We start from the raw sequence: 25,643 nt of genomic DNA, 5'->3' as shown, positions 1-25,643 counted from the left end.
GTGGATATGTGGAAAGGCTTATAATAATGACAGAGAGCTCATGTGTATGGTTGATGTAGATCTAGAGCTAGAATGCATTGATGATGACAAGCAAAGTTTATGAAGAAAGGTGTATGAGTATTGATTTAAGATCCACCAAAACAGTGTTAATGGCTTTTATGAAATGTGTTTTAATGCCTATCATAATAAGAATATATGAGGGTAATTTCAAAAGTCTTGCACACTGCACATGCATGACTGTCATAATAGCATGATCAAGATTAAGTAATTTCAGTTGTAAGTGGGACTTTAGGCGTGACAGTCATATTTGTGTTTGCTGGTCTGGTTCACATGGTTGTGTTGAGAGTAATCCTGTTTTAAAACTGGAGCTGAAACTGAGTCAGGTTGGATTACACATAATGACCAGCATTGCTACAGCATAATCAAAACCCTATGTGGAAAGAATCAATGGATATTTACAATGCTTTTAGAGAGGTGTGTGAAGATAATGTAGTGGATTGTAGCACATTGTCATGGTGGTCTTCTCATTTCTAGAATGTTGAGTAAGCACTGAGGACAACCCAAGAAGTGGAAAACATCAACTGCAACAGGCTACACCTGTTAGGTTTTTGTTAATGACTTTTGAAAGTGGATTGACAAAAAACATTTGTGGAAATTCCATATGAGGCCAGAATGTCTGTCACTTCATTTTACAGAATCGTGGCTGAAAAGTTAAAGGTGAGAAAAGTTGCTGTCAGATGATGTGAGTGAAGAGCAGAAAGCAGTGTCAAAAGAATCACAGAAGAATTCATTCGACATCATCGAACAGAAGGAGAAAAGTTTCTGAAAAGGATTGTTGCACTTGATGAATTTTGAGCCAGAAGTGAAGTCTCAGTCATCATGATGCAAAAGTTCGGGCTCTCCTTGCCCAAAAATTTCCGCCACCAACAATCAAAGGTGAAACTGATGACGATCTTTGTGTATGACAAAATGGAGTTATAGCTACAACTAGAGTGCCCCAGGGAACATTTGTAACAGCTGTGTACTACAAGCTGTTTCTACAAAATGTTTGGCATCTGAAAATTTTTAAGAAGGCCTGACATGCTTGCAGCTGGTGACCTTATTTTGCACAACAATGCAAGACTGCATATTGCCCTACCAGTGAGAGAAATGCTTGCCAAATATGGATCAGAAATTCTTCCTCACTCATCATACAGTCCTGATATGAGCCACCATACTTTAATTTGTTTCCCAAATCAAATGAACAACTCCATAGAAAACATTTTGATACCACTGATGAAGCTTCCAGTGAGATGACCCAGCTAACCATACGACTCTCTGTCCAGAGCACAGAAGTTGCCAAAATGTTGGAAAGCTGTCATCAGCAATAATGGAGATTATATTAATGGCCTGTAAAGGTATTTGTAAAAAAAAAATATTTTCTTCAGTTCTATCTTACACTGTGCACAACTTTTGAAATGATCCTCATATATTGTGTTATGTGTTCTGTTGGAAGTGACTCTTTGTGTCTGGCAATTCTGAAGTTATTGCTGAAACATACAATGATGGTTACAAAATATCTGTTTTAAAGGAATAAAATTACATTTATATTTCATACCCAGTATAGGCCAAAGGTAATTGTAGCATACTTGGAAAGTGGAGTACTGTTTAGTTATGAATCAAAGAGGACTTAAAAGTGCATCGGGATAGTGAAGTATTTTATTTTATGTTGATTTGCATTACAGAGATATGAATATAGATTAGGGTACATCATAAATTGAGTGAATAGAAAGTTTAGCAGTGACTTGTGTCGTAATATTTAATAGACCATTCTCTCTCCTTGAATGATAATATTAGCTATCAGGCATTCTTTCTCATGGGTTCACTGTATGATGTCTTCATTCCTTACTAAACCAGTTCATTTGATCTTTGACTATGAGGTGACTTCAAAAAACAAATTACATTTTCTTGTGGAAGGCCAAGTAACTTTTATTGAATGTCACTCTACATTTTAAAGCGACACAGATAAATAACATTGTTTTTCAGCATAGTCATCAAGTTTCTGTAAAGAATGGTTGGAATTTTCTACTGATCATTCAATTCCTCGTCAATACAATTCACTCCTTGGTCACAAAGGAATATCAGAACTGCTACGTGAATATCCTCATTATTGATAAATCTATTTCTCCCCAGACATTCTTCATCAATTTCCAGACACTGTCCCCTGTGGTGTGTGTCATATATATATATATATATATATATATATATATATATATATATATATTCGTCCTTTTTTCCCCCTAAGGTAAGTCTTTCCGCTCCCGGGATTGGAATGACTCCTTACCCTCTCCCTTAAAACCCACATCCTTTCGTCTTTCCCTCTCCTTCCCTCTTTCTTGATGAGGCAACAGTTTGTTGCGAAAGCTTGAATTTTGTGTGTATGTTTGTGTTCGTTTGTGTGTCTGTCGACCTGCCAGCACTTTCATTTGGTAAGTCACATCATCTTTGTTTTTGGATATATTTTTCCTACGTTGAATGTTTCCCTCTATTATAACTCTCTCTCTCTCTCTCTCTCTCTCTCTCTCTATATATATATATATATATATATATCTCAAAAAACAAAGATGATGTGACTTACCAAACGAAAGTGCTGGCAGGTCGAAAGACACAAACAAACACAAACATACACACAAAATTCAAGCTTTCGCAACAAACTGTTGCCTCATCAGGAAAGAGGGAAGGAGAGGGAAAGACAAAAGGATGTGGGTTTTAAGGGAGAGGGTAAGGAGTCATTCCAATCCCGGGAGCGGAAAGACTTACCTTAGGGGGAAAAAAGGGGGTACACACTCGCACACACACGCATATCCATCCGCATATACACAGACACAAGCAGACATTTTTCCCCCTAAGGTAAGTCTTTCCACTCCCGGGATTGGAATGACTCCTTACCCTCCCCCTTAAAACCCACATCCTTTCGTCTTTCCCTCCCCTTCCCTCTTTCCTGATGAAGCAACCGTTTATTACGAAAGCTTGAATTTTGTGTGTATGTTTGTGTTTGTTTGTATGTCTGTCGATGTCTGTCGACCTGCCAGCGCTTTTGTTTGGTAAGTCTCATCATCTTTGTTTTTTTTTATATATATATATATATAAAAAAAGCACTGGCAGGTCGATATAGACACAAACAGACACATACATACACACAAAATTCTAGCTTTGGCAACCAATGGCTGCTATGTCAGGAAAGAGGGAAGGAGAGGGAAAGACGAAAGGATGTGGGTTTTAAGGGAGATGTGTGAATGGATATGTGTGTGTGTGTGCAAGTGTATACCCGTCCTTTTTTCCCCCATAAGGTAAGTCTTTCCGCTCCCGGGATTGGAATGACTCCTTACCCTCTCCCTTAAAACCCAAATCCTTCCGTCTTTCCCTCTCCTTCCCTCTTTCCTGATGAGGCAACAGTTTGTTGTGAAAGCTTGAATTTTGTGTGTATGTTTGTGTTTGTTTGTGTGTCTATCGACCTGCCAGCGCTTTCGTTCGGAAAGTCACCTCATCTTTGTTTTTATATATAATTTTTCCCACGTGGAATGTTTCCCTCTGTTATATATATATACACTCCTGGAAATGGAAAAAAGAACACATTGACACCGGTGTGTCAGACCCACCATACTTGCTCCGGACACTGCGAGAGGGCTGTACAAGCAATGATCACACGCACGGCACAGCGGACACACCAGGAAACGCGGTGTTGGCCGTCGAATGGCGCTAGCTGCGCAGCATTTGTGCACCGCTGCCGTCAGTGTCAGCCAGTTTGCCGTGGCATACGGAGCTCCATCGCAGTCTTTAACACTGGTAGCATGCCGCGACAGCGTGGACGTGAACCGTATGTGCAGTTGACAGACTTTGAGCGAGGGCGTATAGTGGGCATGCGGGAGGCCGGGTGGACGTACCGCCGAATTGCTCAACACGTGGGGCGTGAGGTCTCCACAGTACATCGATGTTATCGCCAGTGGTCGGCGGAAGGTGCACGTGCCCGTCGACCTGGGACCGGACCACAGCGACGCACGGATGCACGCCAAGACCGTAGGATCCTACGCAGTGCCGTAGGGGACCGCACCGCCACTTCCCAGCAAATTAGGGACACTGTTGCTCCTGGGGTATCGGCGAGGACCATTCGCAACCGTCTCCAAGAAGCTGGGCTACAGTCCCGCACACCGTTAGGCCGTCTTCCGCTCACGCCCCAACATCGTGCAGCCCGCCTCCAGTGGTGTCGTGAATGGAGGTACGAATGGAGACGTGTCGTCTTCAGCGATGAGAGTCGCTTCTGCCTTGGTGCCAATGATGGTCGTATGCGTGTTTGGCGCCATGCAGGTGAGCGCCACAATCAGGACTGCATACGACCGAGGCACACAGGGCCAACACCCGGCATCATGGTGTGGGGAGCGATCTCCTACACTGGCCGTACACCACTGGTGATCGTCGAGGGGACACTGAATAGTGCATGGTACATCCAAACCGTCATCGAACCCATCGTTCTACCATTCCTAGACCGGCAAGGGAACTTGCTGTTCCAACAGGACAATGCACGTCCGCATGTATCCCGTGCCACCCAACGTGCTGTAGAATGTGTAAGTCAACTACCCTGGCCAGCAAGATCTCCGGATCTGTCCCCCATTGAGCATGTTTGGGACTGGATGAAGCGTCGTCTCACGCAGTCTGCACATCCAGCACGAACGCTGGTCCAACTGAGGTGCCAGGTGGAAATGGCATGGCAAGCCGTTCCACAGGACTACATCCAGCATCTCTACGATCGTCTCCATGGGAGAATAGCAGCCTGCATTGCTGCGAAAGGTGATATACACTGTACTAGTGCCGACATTGTGCATGCTCTGTTGCCTGTGTCTATGTGCCTGTGGTTCTGTCAGTGTGATCATGTGATGTATCTGACCCCAGGAATGTGTCAATAAAGTTTCCCCTTCCTGGGACAATGAATTCACGGTGTTCTTATTTCAATTTCCAGGAGTGTGTGTGTGTGTGTGTCTATATATATATATATATATATATATATATATATATATATATATATATATATATATATAATAGAGGGAAACATTCCACGTGGGAAAAATATATCTAAAACGAAAGATGATGAAACTTACCAAACAAAAGCGCTGGCAGGTCGATAGACACACAAACAAACACAAACATACACACAAAATTCTAGCTTTCGCAACCAATGGTTGCCTCGTCAGGAAAGAGGGAAGGAGAAGGAAAGACAAAAGGATATGGGTTTTAAGGGAGAGGGTAAGGAGTCATTCCAATCCCGGGAGCGGAAAGACTTACCTTAGGGGGAAAAAAGGACAGGTATACACTCGCACACACACACACACACATATCCATCCACACATACACAGACAGCACTGGCAGGTCGATATAGACACAAACAGACACATACATACACACAAAATTCTAGCTTTCGCAACCAATGGCTGCTATGTCAGGAATGAGGGAAGGAGAGGGAAAGACGAAAGGATGTGGGTTTTAAGGGAGATGTGTGGATGGATATGTGTGTGTGTGCAAGTGTATACCCGTCCTTTTTTCCCCCTAAGGTAAGTCTTTCCGCTCCCGGGATTGGAATGACTCCTTACCCTCTCCCTTAAAACCCAAATCCTTTCGTCTTTCCCTCTCCTTCCCTCTTTCCTGATGAGGCAAGTTTGTTGCGAAAGCTTGAATTTTGTGTGTATGTTTGTGTGTCTGTCGACCTGCCAGCACTTTCATTTGGTAAGTCACATCATCTTTGTTTTTAGATATATTTTTCCTAAGGATGTGGGTTTTAAGGGAGAGGGTAATTAGTCATTCCAATCCCGGGAGCGGAAAGACTTACATTATGGGGAAAAAAGGACGGGTATACACTCACACACACACACACACACACATATACATACACAAACACAAGCAGACCAGAAACCGAAATGGTTGTGTAATAGGTGAAAGGAACTGTTTGTGAACTAGAAACGGTGGATTTTATAGTAGCGGGAATGTTGAAAGCAGAAAAAAATTTTGTGGTTATGGTTTGGAAGTGGGTTACGTATTATTGAGTATATATAGGTGGGATAAAATTGTATAGTAGATTACGGTAAAAAGGAGAAGGTGAATACAAAGTGAAACTACTGGCAAAAACAGAAAGAGAAAATAAGACGACAGAAAAGATTTTGAAATGCAACAGTGACAATAACAAACGTAATTGTTGGGTTCAAATTAATGATATGAATATAATAGAGGGAAACATTCCATGTGGGAAAAATATATCTAAAAACAAAGATGATGTGACTTACCAAACGAAAGTGCTGGCAGGTCGATAGACACACAAACAAACACAAACATACACACAAAATTCTAGCTTTCGCAACCAATGGCTGCTACGTCAGGAAAGAGGGAAGGAGAGGGAAAGACGAAAGGATGTGGGTTTTAAGGGAGATGTGTGGATGGATATGTGTGTGTGTGCGACTGTATACCCGTCCTTTTTTCCCCCTAAGGTAAGTCTTTCCGCTCCCGGGATTGGAATGACTCCTTACCCTGCACATAATTCACAAAGGAATGTGGTTGAACATGACCATTATGTTGGTCCAAGTATTACAGTGTGGGGTGGAAAAATGTTGCTTGGAGCATACTGTCCTCCAAATCTTTGAGCATGAACTCTTTCTGGCAGTGTTGTGACCCTATGCTCCTTTCTCACATGCATCTGATGTACGACTGCATCCAATAGCGCAGGTTCATGTGAGCTGACGTTTGTTGCTGCCATCATACTATTGCACTTTTGATGGCCAGTAGTGTGTAAAAAGAGAGAGAGTATAGAGAGAAACTGGTATGCCGGTACAATGAGCTTTCATAATTTTAGTAAATATTTCATACAGTTTCAATTGCAATAAGGATTTTATTATTTCCAAAACTGAGGATGGGCTTTCAGCTGCAAATGAATGGTGTGTGTCACAGAGCCACACTTTTAGATGAGATAATCATACTATCTTTCAGGCCACTTCATTTGCTCAGTCTTATCACTCACATGTACACTTACCCGCCCAACGACACAGCCACACATGTGTGCGCACGCTGACACACACACACACACACACACACACACACACACACACACAGATGGAGAGAGAGAGAGAGAGAGAGTGTCTCTTCTATGATTGCAGCATTGCTTATGCTTCTGCATCAACACTGACTGTTGCTGCGTGGCTGTTAGGGTAAATAATTAGAAAATGTGTGTTGGGGAGAGAAAAGGCTCGAGGCAACATGGACAGAGGATTATGTGTGAGGCAGGGAGGAGATTGGAAAATTTTGACAAGCACGAGACAGATGACTGTCAACATCTGTGACAAAATATATATGTTGTGTGGTACAATAACATACATGAAGGGAATATGCAGCAAGAAAAATAAATGGAATCACAACACAATGAGAGGAAATGACCAAGCACAAAATAGCAAAAGAGGATATAATGAGGACTCTACAGTGGGAAGGAGGAGACTGAGGGCAGGGTCCAGCAGAGGTTTAGGCCAAGGGCTTTGTAGAAATGGAAGTTGTGCTGAAATGATAGTTCCAGCCCATGCTTTTCAGAGGCACTGGCGATTACTGGTGATTAAGGAGAGGATCCAAAAGACACAAGCAGGCAGGAATTGCTGTCATTGATGTTGCAATGTGTAGCATTTTCAGAAGCAGGCAGCTGAGTTTTCTGTTGGCGACAGGTTAGGCAACTGCCATTTATTCACATTGTCTGCTAATTAGATGTCTTACCAAAATAGAATTTGCACAGTAATGGCAACACTGCTGGTGGATGTGACTGAATTCACATATAAATCTAACACTGATCAGAAATGAAATCCATGTGACTGTGTGATAATAGGATGGTGTACAAGGACATGTGGTAACAACGGAAGCAGGAGGCAAATTCATGCTGCAGATGGGCAGGATATTTTTTATTTTTACTTTTTTTTTAAGGCTCTGCTAAAGTTACCAAGGTATTTGGTTAACTCCTACTTTCCACTGATGGCAAAGCTATAAAAAAAAAGACATTTGACATGAAATGGGTTGCAGCTGTTAAAGTACAAGTTGTGTTGACATGGAAGGTTTTAATGAACTGTCGAAAATATGAAGATGAATTCCCAGAGAGGTAACTTAATTGACTTCAGATGGCCCAAATGAAGCAGACTTAAGAGTGGTGTCAAAGTTTGGGGTGATAGGGCTGAGAGTGTGATTTGTCCAGATCATTACTTTTATGTTTTTATGTTTCTTTGCCTTACAATAAATCATTACATACATTAATATCAGAGAGAAAGAGGTAACTTTCAAGCATTGATACTCTAGTTCAATTACTGATTTATTATAAAATATTTTTTCAGATGTTCTACAGTGAAGATAATGTGGCAACGCTTGTCATAAAAGAAATTTTCCCAGAAGATGCTGGCACGTATACATGTGTTGCAAAGAATGCAGCAGGATTTGCATCTTCTTCAACAGAGCTTGTTGTAGAGGGACCATTGTCAGACCATGGGTCAGATGTTGCTGTACTATCCAGGAAAAGCCTCTCAAGGTACAGTCTTAAAAAAAAAAAAGTAGTAATAGATTAACATAATATCACTGATCATTGCAGCAGAATTATCTGTATGCAATTTTTAATTAAAATAATTTGGGGCTGAATGAGATCACTCACTGAATATTATAAACATCGAGTCATTCATAGGCACACAAAAAAGAATGAAAACTTTTCTAGCTTTCAGATGAATCCTTTAACAGGTAGATTACATGTACATACCCACAAGCACACACACACATGCCGGACAGAGGAAGGAGAGGCTGTTGGGTAGAAGGTGTGGGTGCAGTGGGTAAGCAGAGACAGAGGCAAGGAGGACTGCGGGAACATATGATATATTTACTGGATGACTCTCATCTGCGTAGTTCAAAAAGCTGTGAAGCAGCCATTGAACTCTAATATGTTGTGCTCAGCAGCATGTTCTGCCACTGGGTGGTCAACTCTGCTCTTGGCCATTCTTTCTGGTGGATAGTTGGTTGGCAATTGAGCCCCCATAAAATGCAGCAGAGCTGGTATGTGACATGGTTGCTTTCACAGCTGACACAGCCTCTGATGGGATAGGATAAGCCTGTGATGGGACTAGAGCAGGATGTGCAGGTGGGGTGAATAGAGCAGATCTTGCACTTGGTAATTCTATAGGCAAGTGAGCCCTGTTGCAAAGGATTTAGATGGGAGCAGCATAGGGATGAACCAGGATGTTTTATAGATTGAGTGGACAGCAGATTATCACTTTAAGACAGGTGGGAGGGATTGCAGATAGAATATACCGTGATGATACCATACTGCTCAAAGAAATTGTTGTCATTGCAGATATGCCATCTGTGGGTGATCAGGCTAAATGGGAGCAATTTTTTGGTCCAGAATTGGAAGATACATAAACAGATTCATGGCATGGCGGCAATGGGTACTGAATGGTGCACTCCTGTGGAAATATGTTTATCTGCACAGTCTGGAGGAATCTTTCCTAGCCTCCCACAGCCCCAAAATTCCTTGCATTGATCTTAATCCAGTGCTAAGACATCTGATCCTTATTCCTCCACAGCCTCAAAAATTTCTCTGCCATATGCTTCATCTGATCCTACTCAATCCAATGTGACACCTGCCTGGACTTTGACCTCTGCCTCTCTAGTGGTTTTGCCCATACTTCTCTCCAAATGAGGCACACTAACCAACAACAGTACCTCTGTTTTGACAGCTGTAACCCTTTCCACACCAAAAAATTCCTCTCAGACAAGCACTATCCCCCAAAAATAGCCCACAAAAAGTTTTCCTGCACATCCTCACACACCCCTAATCCTTCCACCACTCCAGAGAACAAGCAGCAAAGATACACATTCTTCACCACCCAACATCATTCCAGACTGCAGCTTCACCAGGGCTTCAGTTATCTATCTCATGCATGGAAATGGGGTCATTCTATCCACGATCCTTCTAACCACTCCTAATGACGTGCTCCACCATCTACCCAATCTGCACAAGGTCCTGGTACATCCCTACACTACTTCCACTCCCAACCCCTTCGCACAGGGGTCTTATCCCCATAGAAGGCCCAGGTCCAAGACCTATCTCATTCACTCACCCAGCACATCCTAATGTAGTCCTGTCATGGGCTTATCCTGTACCATCAAAGGCAGGGTCACCTGCACACTGCTGAGCACAACATGCTTGAGTTCAGTGGCTGATTCTATCCCCTGTCATCTCGATCGGTCGCCCCCCCCCCCCCCCCCCCTCCACTACCATAAACTTTTCTGAATTACATAGATGGGAATTATCCTTGCAATACATCCTTCGCTCCCACAATCCTCCTGGCTTCAACCTCTGCTAATCCACAGCACCCACATCCTCTGTGCTCACAACCCTCCTAATACATGTCTCCATATCATTGTCATTGTGTGCTGCACGAATTTAACAGCTCTGGTGCCCATGCACTTGCTGCCGCTACCTCCCACTTTCATATTCTGCACACCTGCTACCTCCCTGTGAGCTGCCAGCTACCCCTTGTCAACACGTCCTCACACTTGCTGCCTTTCTCCCTCTACCCAACACAAGCCTTCACCCCGGTCGACCAGCCAAACTGTAATCCTATCCAAGAACCTTCCAGTCCTTCCGTAAGTGGTGTTCCATCACAACATCCTATGCCAATCCCAAGCCCCAACCCCTTGCCACAGGGATCATATCCCTGTGGAAGAGTCAGGTGCAAGAACTGCCCAATTCACTCACCCAGCACTTCCTATTCTAATACTGCCACAGGCTTATCCTATCCCATAAGAGGCTGGGCCACCTGTGAATGCAGCCATGTCATATACCAGTTGTACTGTAATCATTGCACAGCTTTTTATATTGGTATGATTACCAACCAGTTGTTAAACAGGTTGAACTGCTGCCACCAAACTGTCACCAACAGCAGGTAAACCACCCTGTGGCACAGCATTCAGCTGAATGTAGTATGCTTCAATTCAATGGCTGCTTCACAACCCGGGTCCTCTGGATGCCCCCCATACCCCCAGCTTCTCTGAACTACTCAGATGAATATTATCATTATAACACCTTCTCCACTCCTGAAATTATCCTGGCCTCAACCAATGGTAACCCAATGTCCCCACACCTTCCAGCCCATACTTTCTGCCCCCTGTCCAATCACCTTCTCCCTATTTATGTCCCCTAACTTTAATTGTCTGTTGCTCTCTGCCGTTGCACCCATCTGTTTTTCCCCTTCTCTGCTCCACTCACCCCCCCCCCCCTCCCCCACCATCACCTTGCTCCACAGCCTCCCGCCACTGCACCTGGCAGTATTGCCAGCCTCCATCTAGTCTCTACACTCTCCACCTGACAGCATTCTTCTCTTCCCCCACCACCTGTATCCTGCTAATCCTTCCCCTCCCCTGCCCCACTCCAGATTGTTGCTTTCATTCATTGTGACAGTTGCTTTTTCATATGAGCTGCCAGAGATGCCAGTCATGCGTGTGTGAGGTGTACTTGCTTGTGTGAATGTATGAGTGTTTTCTTTTCTGAAGAAAGCTAAATGTGTAATAACATTTTCATTGTGCCTGTCTACAACTCTACGTGTCATCTTTATGGCGAGTAGCAATCTGTCCTTATCCTAATATCATTTTAATGTTTACTGTCTTATGCTCTCATAATAAATTTGACTTATCTGTCTATCTGTGTATTTTTATTCCTCCTGTGTTAACAGGAACTTTCTCACTGCTGTCATTTAATTTTTTTGATTATCACAGGGAATCGTCTCTAGCAGACATCCTGGAAGGAATTCCTCCCATGTTTACGCACAAACCAGTGCCACTGTCTGCACCAGAGGGTTCTGATGTGAAACTGGACTGTCAATTAGTGGCAGTCCCTGAACCAGTTATTACATGGTACTTCAACAAAAAGGAAGTTGATAAAACTGAAAATGTTTCTGTTTCTGTTGATTCTGATGGTCATATGTACTTTAGCAAAGTTTCCATTAAAAAAGTAAAGAAATCGCAGGAAGGTGTATATGAAGTCATTGCCAGAAACACCGAAGGAGAAACGTCTATGCCCATAATCCTAAAGGTAAGATAAATTGTAATAAGAATCTATTGTATGTTCTGTGCTACAGATTGATCAAGCACTATAAACTTAGGGAAAAGAGGTGGTTGTTCATCATAAATGCCTAACTTTTAAATGTTTTGAGACTTTATATTAATCAAAAATTTATATACGTCTCTATTCTTTTCAGGCAATAACTTTGATTTAGTGTGTTAGTGAATATTTGACAACATTAACATTAACTTTTACCTTTCTCTTTTTTGCTGTTGGCATTCTGGCAATTGTACCAGACTAGTTGCTTCTTGCAGTTAACTTCTTGTTCAACTGACTTCTTGATAGCTTTTATTTAAACATTTGGTCACGTTTATTTCAGGCAGGAATCTTGGCATGTTCCTTCAGTATTTTTTACATTGAGAGCTGAAAGATAGTATAATTGCATATTTTAAACTCAGTTATATTCTTGCTGTCACATTTCACACAAAAAGCATAACAAATATTTTCTATGCAAAGACACATCAAATGCTTTGAAAATGGGATAATTATGCTGAAATTGCTATAGAACCTGGGTACATTACCTTTTCCACTCCTGCAACATAAAAAAACTGTAAAAGACTTGCAGAAGGAACATCATTATTTTACATCTCATTGGTGACGATGTCACTAGAGAAGGAGCACAACCCTAGAATAGGGAAGGAAATTGCCTACATCTTTTTCAAAACAATTGTCTCAGACTTTGCTTAATTGACAAATATAAAACATGTAAAGCATAAATCAGGCTGGTCAGATAGGTATTTGAGCTTTGTCCCTCCTCAGTGCAAGTCCATTGTCTTTACCACTGAAGTACCCCACTCAACATGGCATTGTATAATTGCAAACAAATGTAAATGTATAGTTGTGTGAAAGTAGAAATAAGTACACATTTAGAACCAATACTGCAGGGTGAAACATTCGAAAAAGGCCTCTATATCCAGAAACTGACATATCACAAATCGTGCCTATGTAAGTCAAACTTAAGATAGCCTTCTAAAATATGCTGAAGGACTGTTTTCTGCAATAAGAATATAGCACTATTAAGGATTTTGTAATACTCAAGATTATTTACCTTACTGATAAAGATATTGTTATAGTGTGGTGTGCTGATTGGTGCTTGTAAATTAACTCCATAATATAACTGTTTAATTAACATGTTTATACTGAGCTAACTTTTATAGTTTGTATGGCAATGTCATTTCCATGCAGGCTTCATTAGAAATATGGCTATCTGAAGGGAAAATGTCTTGTGTTCATATAATTTTGATTGCCCTCAGGAAACCTACAGTGAAAGCATAATTTAGACAAATGAATATTTACCATACAATTAAAATTTATTTTTGTGATAAATTTCATACAGGTAAAAACATCAAAGAAGGAACCACCAACAGTCCTGGAACCACTGAAACCAACGGTTGTTCATACTGGTGATCCAGTAGTATTACATGCAGTCATAACAGGCAACCCAGCACCAAAAGTCACGTGGCTCAAAGATGGTCTTCCAGCTGACGACCTGCCCGTTTCTCATGATGGAGACACTCACAGCATTTTCTTGAAAGATGCTGGTGAGGGAGACGCAGGGGTCTACACAGTAAGAGCAGAGAACCCCGTTGGTAGTGTAGAAAGTACAGCATCTCTCGTAGTTGAAGGTGAGTTAAATGAAAATATTTGTAAATTTTTCCTATTTACCTTTCCAGAATAAGAAAGTGTAATATGTCAAAGAGATAATCAAAGTTTTTTTATAATAGCTTACCTGCATTCATAAAGCAACTGAGTAAAGAAAAGTATCTTTGTGATTTATAAAACAATTACATAGTATGGGTACTTATTCCTTAATTCTACAAGAATTTTGGTCATTTTGTCCATTAATATTTCAATTGGCATATTGTGTCCTTCTACAAATAGCTTGTGAAAAGAGCGTGAAGGTAAAATAAGGGAGATTCGACCTCATATGAAGGCGCGCACCATTCGTGATGAACTGGACAGGAGTGAAGTGACAGTGGTATACAAAATACCTTCTGCCACATACCATAAGGCAGCTTTTGGACTATAGCTGTAGTTATAAATGTAGTGTAGAATATTAATATCAAATTATATGTTAAAACATTCACAGAATACACTAGTACGTTCTTTGTTGTTCAAAAAATTTTTTGAGAGACTGTATTTAATCTCCATCACTGGCCATTTATATCTCACTTATGTTCAGTAGTTATTCCTGTATGGTACAGAGTTGCTATTAATATGGTATCCCATGTCAAGGTTAAATTAAAGGTTAACCAGCCTTAACAAACTGCATAGAATTGCTATAACATAGAAACTAAGTGTGTAGGCATCACTCTTTAATGACACAATTTAAAATGGGTTTCATTTTATCCTCCGTTGGAATGCAGCTTAAACATAGACTTTGCATCATGATTGTATATATGTATTAGTTGGTGTGGTGATGACGACAACATCTGCAAAAGCATTAGCTCACATAGCTACTATTGTCACATCACCCATTGTGGCCAATGTGTGTGTGTGTGTGTGTGTGTGTGTGTGTGTGTGTGTGTGTTTTCCTTAGCTGACATTATTTCGTATGCTTAGACATCCAATAATCTTTGACTTTTGTGTTGTACCACTATTTTATAGCACCTGATGAGAACATGGAGCCACCACTTTTTACGGAAAGATTTGAGGAAGTAAAAGTCCCTGAGAAAGGTACATTACGTCTGGTAGCCAAGGTGACAGGGAATCCTGTTCCAGAGATTACGTGGCTCAGGTTTGTGAAGAATATCTTCTAATATTGTAATTTTTGAGTGTGAAATAAAATTAACTGACAGAAGACTGCTGCATTCACTAATATTATCTTAATTATTTCAGAATCATTTTATGCATTTGAATCATAGATTATAGTTCTGCCTTTTTTTTTTTTTTTTATTTATTTATATTTTTGTATTACATATTTTCAGCATTGCAGCACCACAAAATAATTTTCTCTTATTTTTACTGTTGTGAGTTTCTAATTAATTTGAACGAACCAACAGTTTTTTTGTGGTTCATGTTTGCCCATTCAATAGCTGTATTGTGTTGTACTTTATAGGGTGTTGTTTTACACAGCGTATAGCATTAATTAAGTGACTGAAATAAAAGTCAAATACCTTTCCTTCTCTCAAAACATTTGATACTTTTTATGTGTTTGGGAGAGTGCTGTAACTAGAGTATAGTGCACTAGAAACAAATCATATTTTCTGGACGGTACTTCAGTCTAGTTACCGATTTTAGAATTGCATTAAGGAATTTGCACTAGAGATCACCATAAGCAATTTCTGCCATTTTCTACAGTTTTTGTTGCTGTTAGACATATAAATATTTTGAGTTGTACACATTTAAGCATTGTATAAAATATTAAAGCTATTTGGAATATATTGTTAGTTCGTCACTTACAGTTTGTTATGGCAAATGAAATTCTGTATGTTTTTAAAATTAGTTATATAATGTACAGACAGTGAAGTCATACTTCATCAATTGTGCACCATCATGTACCTTGAAACAGAAGAAGGTCTTTTATCAAGGAACACGTGATTTTTGCAAATTAACTGAGTTTCATTAGTGCCTGAACAATTTTATCTCTCTTGAAAAATGGAAGCTTTTGTTAGTTTCAAAATGTATTTAACTTTTAACTGGTTTTTGATACAATTTCTGCTTTTCTTGATTTCACTTACTGATTTTTGGTATGTAGTAGATAATAATGTAAGACGTTGATGACTAAATGAGGTATTGACAAGATTTTCATGATTGCAATGCTTTTAAATTTCAATGGAATATTTATTCATAGGCATATGACCATGTCGTACCATGGAACATGGTTTCACAGTTGGAAAAACTTTGATTTTTGAGGGTAATTTTTGTAATTTCAGAAAAAGACTGCAGCACATAATAATTGAATGCTATAATTTAAAAATGGAGTAAGAAAATACATTGAACTTCTATTACAGGGCTGGTTAGAGATGAAAGTCCGAAAAGTGTTTCAAGGTACCATCACTCTCCCCTACTGCAGTAAACCTTCTGAGTTATTCACCAGAAGAAAGAAACTAACAATTATTGTAGTTTCCTAATAGTGAATGTTAATATTTTTTATGTGTGTAGACTGAAGCAGAGAGTAAAAATTTGTACCAAGGCTGCGAATCAAATCTGAGTCTCCTGCTTGGTAGGCAGGTGCATTAGCCACTAAGCCACCTTGGTACAGCGGTTCACACAACTGCATGGATTACCCTGGCACGCCCCCCTCCTGGCATGCTTAGCGGCTCTAACACACCTGCCTAGTAAGCAGGAGACCTGGGTTCAATTCCCAGCTTTGGTACAAATTTTCACTCGTCGCTTCAGTTTATATACATAAAATCGTATCTGTATAAGACCAGTAAAGTCTCTGAAACCGTGTCATTTCATTTGAATGAATGTTAGGTTTATCTTCAGAGCTTTTTATTATTTTGACCCCATCATTTTCTTTTATATTACTGACTCTCATGTTTTCTGATACAATGTTGTTGATGTGTTACATTTTAAATTTATTTAAGTTGCATTTTTATAAATTTAGCAGTGTAAACTACTACAAAAAATTGAAATACAAAGTTATGAAGCATACTGAAGAGAAAAGAATATTGTGTGGTGGGAGTGAGGTTGGTAAGAGACAGAAAATAATTGTGAGATAAGGAAGAAACCTTAGAGCTGTGTTAGCTCAAACAATAATGAAGCAATAGAAGCAGGCTCACAGTAGTATAGCAACAACAGAATTGTTCAAAACAGTGTTATTTGTTAAGAAACTTCCTGGCAGATTAAAACTGTGTGCCAGACCGAGACTTGAACTCAGGACCTTTGCCTTTCGTGGGCAAGTGCTCTACCGAGTTTGAGTCTCGGTCCGGCACACAGTTTTAATCTACCAGGAAGTTTCATATCAGCGCACACTCCGCTGCAGAGTGAAAATCTCATTCCAGTGTTATTTGTTGTTGGCACACTTTATACATAAGTGCTCCCACTCGATGGTTAAGCAGGTCTGTAATGTTACACCTCATCGGTGTAATTAGCAGAAAGAGAAAAACAAGCAGCAGACACATTTCTGTACTAGAACACATCATATATGTAGTATGCATTTTGCCTGCTGGCATTATTTATTTGCTTTAAATGTTTGTGAATGTAAAGCTGTGCATTTCATGAAACTCAGAAATTTAGTATCTTATTGCTACAACATCAATGAGTTGCGGTTAGAATTAATTAACTCATGCAAATATCTTGGTGCAACAATTTGTGGGGCATATGAAATTTAGTGAGTCCATCAGCTCAGTTGTTATTAAAGCAGGTGTCAGATGTCAGTTCAGTGGTAACATGCCATAAATATGCTGTTAGTCTACAAAAGTAGTTGTTTGCAAAACTCTCATGCAGCCCTTCCTAGCATATTGCTCAAGTGTGTGGGATACATATTAAATCTCAAGGGAGAGTATCATAGGGATCCTGCAATATTTAGAGTAGCAGATGCTTGAAGATAGGCATCAGCTTTTCCACATGAGTGTACTTACTAAGTTTCAGGAAACAGCATTTAGTAAGAAACCCAAAAATAAACTACAATTCCCTATGTATCAGTCCCATAAGAACAACAAAGACAAGATTAGACTAATCATGGTTTCATAGAGACAGTTAAGCAGCTATTCTCTCTATGCTCTATATGCAAATGGAACGGGAAGAAATCACAGTATGTGGTACAGTGAGAAGAGATCTCTACCATGTTCTCCATAATCATTTGCAAAGTATGGATTATTTTGATGTATGTTCATACAGATTTGTTAGGAAAATTAGGTAGTTTGTTGCACAGAATAAATTTATCATTTAGGAGATGGTTATCAGCTAATCTAAGACGTTTCATTTCGAGTTGGTAATTTCTGTTGTGTCGTGTATTGTACCTGTGTATATCTTTAGCTCACAAGGCTGAGCAATTACTCTTTAACCACATAAATTTCTCATAGACATGTACTGCATTTGCAGTAACTATATTTAGTTCTCTAAACTTATCTTTGTAGTGTATCTTAGCATTTTGTAGCCCTAAATACAGTTTGGTTTTCTTGTAACTACTTATATTTGAACATTTAGCTGTCTTATCCCAAAAAACACCTATTTATTTCTTTCATATGTGAATTTTGATACAAATTTACATTTATGATCAGTTAAAGTAAAACTTTCAAAGTATAAGAATTGTTGCTAATTAGTCAAAAGGTGAATGATGGAGTAAAAAATAATTTTGATGATAAGTAGAAGGGGAAAAAAGTACTTCTTAACTAATGTTTGGTTATATTCTCTCTTTTTACAGGAACAATAGACCACTGAAACCATCACCAAACCTAACTGTGTCATTTGATGGGACCACATCTTCTTTGGAAATTCAGAATGTGGATTCAGAAGTTGATGCTGGAAACTACAAATGTGTAGCCAAAAATCGTGCAGGAATCACATCTCATGGAGCAAGAGTTTCAGTCGATGTTCCGGAAGTGTGAGTAGTGTTAATATGTTTCTCAGTAATTTCTCATCTCCTTGTATCATGTACATACACTAGCCTCATAAAATATACTTCAGGATTCCTGTACCAGATTTAATTAAGATAAATAATTCATACATGAATAGCCATTTAAACATTTGCTGTTATTGTAAATAATTGTTAATAGAGACTCTTGTGTACTCTGATGCATTAAAGTTCTTAAATTATGGGAAAAATTGCAGAACGGTACTTATTTTCAAGAGGCAAAATATTTAGCACTATTGATAGATGAGTATAAAAAATACATGATACCATCCTAGCTTCCAGAACTACTAGTTTCTTCCTTGTGGAGGGGAGAGGGATAGACTGGGGAAGGCTGGAAAGGAAGAGTAGGTCACTCAGAACACAGTACAAGAGAGACCATCCTCTGGTGAGGAAAAGGGGAGATGGAGATCAAGGGGAATGATGTTAGGGAGTAGGAGGTCAGAGGTATTACAATTATAAGCACTGTGGCAGCTACAACCAAGAGTTGATGCAGACCGAGTTAGAAGTAAGTATTGTAAATGTGTCATGTATTTATCAGGCCAAATTTGTGTGTCATGTACATTTTTAGATATGAAATAAAAAGCTTCATAAACAAGATTCCAATTGCAATTCAACATATTATTTTTTTCAGCACATTTGTAAGGAAACTGCAGGAAATTACTGAAGTTGAGGAACGAGAATCTCTGGTACTGGAATGTGAAACTTCACACACAGTATCGACACACTGGTTCCATGAGAATCATGAGCTCAGTGGAATGGACCACCGAGTGGTGGTGCAAGAGGGCCGTATTCATCGTTTGCTTATAAAGAACTGCACATCGCGAGATGCTGGCCTGTACCAGTGTCGGGTGAGGGATCAAGTGACGGAGGGCCACGTTACAGTCCACGGTTAGTAAAGCAGTTAAATATGTTGTTCTGAGTGGAATCTTTACTCCCTGTATCTATACAGATTTGTGGCTTATGTGAGCAGGTACAAGTTCCTTCAGTGATTATAGAATTAATGGACTGGAAATTAAATTATTTTTGTTCATAACTTCCTGTGAACTGTAATTTTGGTAGGATGTCATACAAAATTTTTACCCCATCTTATCACTTTGTTTTTTGCTGTTACTCATTTCCTCTAATTACCTACATCTACACTTTATGACCCACCTTAAGGTGTGTAGTGGAAGGTACTGCTGGCACCACTACCATTTCCCCCCTTCCTGTTCCATTTGCAAAAGGTGCATGGGGAGAAAGAAACTTCCTTATGATCTCTAACCTTTCGTACGTGCTCTAATGTCTTTCTTGCTGCAGTTATTGTGTGAGACTTTTCTCAGAGTGTGAACTCTTGGAATTTCAAGGGTAAACCTCCTCATGACAGATGATTCCTTTTGTGTGTGTCTGCCACTGAAGTTAGTTGAGCATTTGTTGTGCAAAAACATGCCACTCTTTATTGGATCTTCTCTATGTATTCTGTTGATCCAACTTGGCAAGCATCCCAGACTGATGAACAATACTCAGTAACTGGTCTTTGTAGTGTTTTGCCAGCTATTTCTTTCAGTTGTGGATTACAGTTTCTTAATTACTTTCCAACAAATCTCAACCGGGCCCCAGCTTTTCCTACAATTAATTTTATGTGTTCATTAAACTTTAGTTTGGTCCTAACAGTTACTCTCATATGTCTTATAATTGTTTTTGTTACCAGTGGTTTATCATTAATAGCATAATTGAAGAGTAATCGGGATCTTCACCTATTTCTGCGCAGAATGTTGCATTGATTTATGTCTAGGATTAACTACCAGCGCCACACTAATCATTGATCCTCCCCAGGTCTTTCAGCATGTCACTACAGTCTTTTGGCATTGCAGCCTTCCTACAGGCAATATCATTATCTCTGAACAACCTTGTAGAGCCTCTGATGCTGTCCACCAGATCATCTGTGTATTAAAAGTCACCTCTTTAAGCAAACCAGTTAACTAGGTTAAGACATCAAATGTTTTTAGGGTATTTTTTTAAAATCCCCATTGTACCTGTTAATTTAGGTTATTGTCATTTCCATAAATTGAATAAGAGAAATGATGGGACGGTAACTTGAATAAATATGTGACAGAATCCTTCCTACATCCTCTCCAATTGAGGCAGTGTTGCCTCTCTAATGACATAAATGTCAGATGTTAAACCTTAACATTTCTCCTTTCTTTCATTTACCCCATATGTTCTTCCAGCTCATGTTACATCTGGTAAGTGGAATTTGCTCTGCAGCACGTGCTTGGTCCCCATGCAGGTGATATTAACTGTCTCCAGTGAGTTTTTCTGCCGCCCACCCCCTTTTGTTGCCTGGTTCTTGCAATTCCACTCCCCTCTATTTGTTTTCTCTCTTTAATTGTATATGTATTTATTTTTCTGATTCTTCTCTCTTTCTGTTTTAATTTTTTTTTGTGATCTCTTTGTGGTTTATTCTCAGTTTGCTCCCACTATTAGCATCAGATTTCATGTTCTTGAAACACACAAGTTGTTGGAATTTTATTGTTTCTCCGCATTATATATTTTCCATGTGTTTTCTTTATCTTTTACTGTATGAAAGAAATGGACCATTCTGAAGCACATAAATATGTGAGTTGTCTTACTGGTATGATTTTGTTAGATTCTTTTTGAACTCTACAAAATAATTGGTTTAGTGTGGTTAGAGTTGAATCCTCTGTCTTGTGATCCAAAATCAGTAACTGGCTAAATATGTATTATTATTATTATTATTATTATTATTATTATATTTAGTCTTCCTTTTGTCATTTTATACAACAGCATGCACAATTCATGTTAAAAAAACCATATTGAAAGTAGACAGTTGCGTATAGAAATAAACATGTACCTCTCAAATACATATATAATTGTATATGTGTGGATGGATATGTGTGTGTGTGCGAGTGTATACCCGTCCTTTTTTCCCCCTAAGGTAAGTCTTTCCGCTCCCGGGATTGGAATGACTCCTTACCCTCTCCCTTAAAACCCACTTCCTTTCGTCTTTCCCTCTCCTTCCCTCTTTCCTGATGAGGCAACAGTTTGTTGCGAAAGCTTGAATTTTGTGTGTATGTTTGTGTTTGTTTGTGTGTCTGTCGACCTGCCAGCACTTTCATTTGGTAAGTCACATAATCTTTGTTTTTAGATATATATAATTATAGTGTGATATGTTGATCATGTTGACTATTGTATTAAACATTGAATTTTGCACAGCTAAACCATATCATATTACCCCATGTCACTTCACTGCCACCATGTAATTTGAATGTGTAAGACAGCTGCTCCAGAAGTCACAAGAATTGGCATTAGATTGGAACCATAAGTGCTGACTCTTCACACATGAAAATGTCAGGTTATATTTATTTGTGTGTCATTGTACACATATTGTAATTGTTATCATTGCTGGAAAATTAAAATGAAACTTCATGCAGTACTTTCTTCTTTCCATTACAGACAAAAAACCAGAGTTTCTGCGGAAGTTACAAGATTTCGAAGTGAAAGAAAGGGAAAGTGCTATATTGGAAGTTGAAATCACATCAGAAACAGCAGATGTAACATGGCACAAAGTAAGGGAATTTTGACTGGTTGCATTTATGGTGCTTGTATAGTATTGGTTTCAGTTGTTGAAATGTGTATGTTTTTTTGTTCAGATAACATGTGATATGTAGCATTTAAGATTTGTAATATTTTTTCTCAAGCACTGACATTGATCTACTACGGGCCCTGTGAATAACTTTTTGCGAACTGTGTGAAAAACTTTTTGGGATTTCAGTTATCTGTAGGGACTGTGTTACTTCACTCTCCCACTTCCTGCTTCCACACTGCCCCCCCCCCCCCCCTCCACCCAGGATTCTCTTAAGTGAGTCTAGTGTCAGTCATTCTGAAGATGTATGTGATTGATTTGATCCTTTGCTTTCTGAAATATTCAGACGCTCAGATTAAATATTTTGCTGGTAATATCTAACTCAAGAGTACTTTCTAATTGTAGGTATTTTTCATTGGGTAAAATACCATCTCCATGTTTCTGGCCCTTTCACAGCTTGCAGTTTTGTCTTGTATATTCGTTGGTATTGTGCCACAGAGATACATAAACAGACCAACCTCATCTAGTCAACCATTCTTTGCGGAGACAGATTTTGGGCTTTTGTTAAAATACAAATACAAGTACATTCATGTTCAGAAAAAAACAGAACACTTTGAAAGTCTGGTGATATGATGTTCATATTCACAGGGCATGTACATTAGTATATTCTGCAGTAATGATGAGCATTTGAACCATGTCAGCTCATGAGTTCAAGGTCAACACCGATGTTGTTCCACAACACTACAAACCAGTAAAATATGCCTGCTGCTCTCAAAGGTAATGGATCAGTGTGAATGAGCAGACATGCAGGATGCCTTGCTGATGTATGCATGAACCATATCACCAAATCGGTGATTTTGCAAGAGGGCATGTGTTGTTGGCACAAGGGAATGTGATGAATCCTTGTTGGCACAACGGAATGTGATGAATCCATCTTGGAAATTGCTGCTTGTGTTTGATGAAGTGTTTCTGCAGAGCAACAGGTGTGTGGAGAACAGTTCACAGAAGGCCACAGAACACGAAAAGATGGGTCAGGTTGCACCTCCCAGACTACCTCCCAAGAAGATCGACACCTCATCCGAATGGCATTGCCGTATAGATCTGCATACTCCCCAGCTCTGGCACGACAGTGGAACAATGTAGCACATCGTTCACCATCACCGGTTACAGTCTGTCATAATTTATTATGGGTGCATTGTCCACTTTCGTGCCTGTCTTTGACGAATGTGCAGAAGCATGCTACATGGCAATGGTGTATGGAATGATGTCACTGGAGACAGGATTGACATCAGATAGTGTTTTCAGACAAATCCATGTTCGGTTTGTTTGAAAATGATGGCCACATTTTGGTTCACCACAGAGAGAGGGCATGGCATCACTGTGGCAGCATTTGCACAAGATGTACAGCACCATCTTGAGGCCTCATGATGTGACGATTTATTGGGTACAACCACAAATCACAGTTGGTGCATGTGCAAGGCACTGTAACCCATGTGACCTACGTGAATGACATCCTGCGACCCATAGCCATACCATTTCTGCACAACGCTGCATATGCCATTTTTCTGCAAGGCAATGCACAACCACATGTTGCTGCAAAAACAATGCCTTCTTGGTGTCACAGGATGTCGACCTTTTGCCCTGGCCCTCCAGATCACCAGACTTGTTGCAAATCAAAACTGTGGGTGTATAGTGAAACAACAGGTGCAGTGCTGTGACCCTGAACTTTGGAACCAAGTAAATACAACATGGATGGCTATACCACAGGCCACCATTCATGCCTTATATGTGTCGATGTCATCGTGCGTGGAATAAGTTTTCAGGGCCCATGGTGGACCCTGTGCCTACTAGGCAACAGGACACATGTTGAAACAAAGTGAATGAAAAGTTGATGATTTCTTCAGGATATACTAATGTAAATGAACATCCTGTCTCTAGTCATTCCATTTTTCCTAAACATGATCCTACAAATGCCAGTGTTGTACATTATCTTCCTAAACGATGTACAGGACAATTCAAACTGTATAGAACAGTTACATATTGTTATAACTATTTAATTCAAGGTGATACACTGATAAGGTTTACAGAGAAAATTAAAGAAGGTTCAAAATTTCAGTTGACATCCAAGCACAGTGAATCGAAAGCTGGTACAGTTTTAAATCAACTACTTCCAGACTGTTGGATTGATCATAGCCGACATGATGACAGTGTGTCCTGCTCATGGCCACCTAGATCTCTAGATCTGACTTCAGTGGAATTACTTTTTATTGTGTTATGTGAAAGACTTTATGTTTATAATTCACATATGTCAGTGACTCCACATATGCCTCACAGTGTATTGCATGAAATGGATTATAGTTAAGATATTGCTGTTTGATGAAGGGGCCTTGTATAGAATGCCTATAAAGTATGGTATGCACTTTTTGCCCATGACACTAGAACAGCAAAAGGGGACAAAAGATACCTTTAAACTTTTACTTCTGCAATATTGAATTCCATTTTTAATTTATTTCTTCCAAACTTCATGACATTTCCTTATTTCTTCTACTTTTGACAGTAGTGTACCATTATTTGCTGTATCTTCACAATTCCACATAAATTCTTGAAGTATTCCTATAGCAGTGGGAGGGCTCAATTGAACCCTGAAGTAGCTCACATTTAGCATACTGCTGTCCTCATAATTGTAAAGGTAACTGTGTTGCATTTTGCTCTGGTCAACAATTGCTGCCTTGAATGATGATAGATGCTTTGTCAGCAAGATTTCCACACTGGACATTGTAATGTAACTTTCAGTTGTTTTTTGTGTGTTGCTGCTGCTGTGACTCATCATTGAGATAATTTTTTTTAGTATGATAACATGTGCTTTCAATTATGCTGCACCAGTGTTACCAATGAAGAGATTTTGCGTGTTATGGAGTACTCAGATATTGAAGTAGAGAGTGACTCATTGGAACCAGATGTTGATTTTCTGGCAGAGACAACTGATTATGAATTTAGCAAAACTGAGAATGAGTTATCATTAGTAGATGTCTCTCCATCTCATTTCTTCCTACAACAATTTCAAGACTCAGCTGTTACAACAGTGAAGATCGCAGCTAGAAACAAAATGGAATGGAATACAAGGTCACTAAGAAGCCCTTGAAGAGGGGCTGTTTTGAACATCCTCAAGGCAACAAGAGGACTCACTGCATATGCTTGCCACCCAGTCGATGGCTCTATCATCAGTGCCTTCTGACTTCTTTTTGCTGATCAGTGCTGTGTGTCATAAAAAGAAGCTGAGCATCAAATGCTCAGAATTAAATGAAGAACATACTTTGCAGTGTGTCATTGGAGGAATTGGAGGCAGTGATTGCTGTCATTTACACCAGATGTGCCATTTGGGTTAG

At 39.7% G+C, this 25,643-nt stretch overlaps 1 protein-coding gene across 1 annotated transcript in view; it reads left to right on the top strand.

Annotated features, from left to right (window-relative positions):
- LOC124613827 (titin) overlaps window positions 1-25,643 on the top strand; it is a 524,266-nt gene that overhangs the window by 436,911 nt on the left and 61,712 nt on the right. Inside the window, exons 134-140 of the mRNA XM_047142550.1 lie at window positions 8,379-8,569; window positions 11,806-12,121; window positions 13,488-13,776; window positions 14,759-14,888; window positions 18,465-18,644; window positions 19,306-19,562; window positions 22,128-22,240. Coding sequence (XP_046998506.1) covers window positions 8,379-8,569; window positions 11,806-12,121; window positions 13,488-13,776; window positions 14,759-14,888; window positions 18,465-18,644; window positions 19,306-19,562; window positions 22,128-22,240 — 1,476 coding nt within the window. The remainder of the gene's footprint in view (window positions 1-8,378; window positions 8,570-11,805; window positions 12,122-13,487; window positions 13,777-14,758; window positions 14,889-18,464; window positions 18,645-19,305; window positions 19,563-22,127; window positions 22,241-25,643) is intronic.

Source organism: Schistocerca americana, chromosome 4 (assembly GCF_021461395.2).
Source record: "Schistocerca americana isolate TAMUIC-IGC-003095 chromosome 4, iqSchAmer2.1, whole genome shotgun sequence".
NCBI lineage: Eukaryota > Metazoa > Arthropoda > Insecta > Orthoptera > Acrididae > Schistocerca > Schistocerca americana.
The sequence above is the reverse complement of the archived record's forward strand: the minus strand, read 5'-3'. Positions and strand labels throughout refer to the sequence as shown.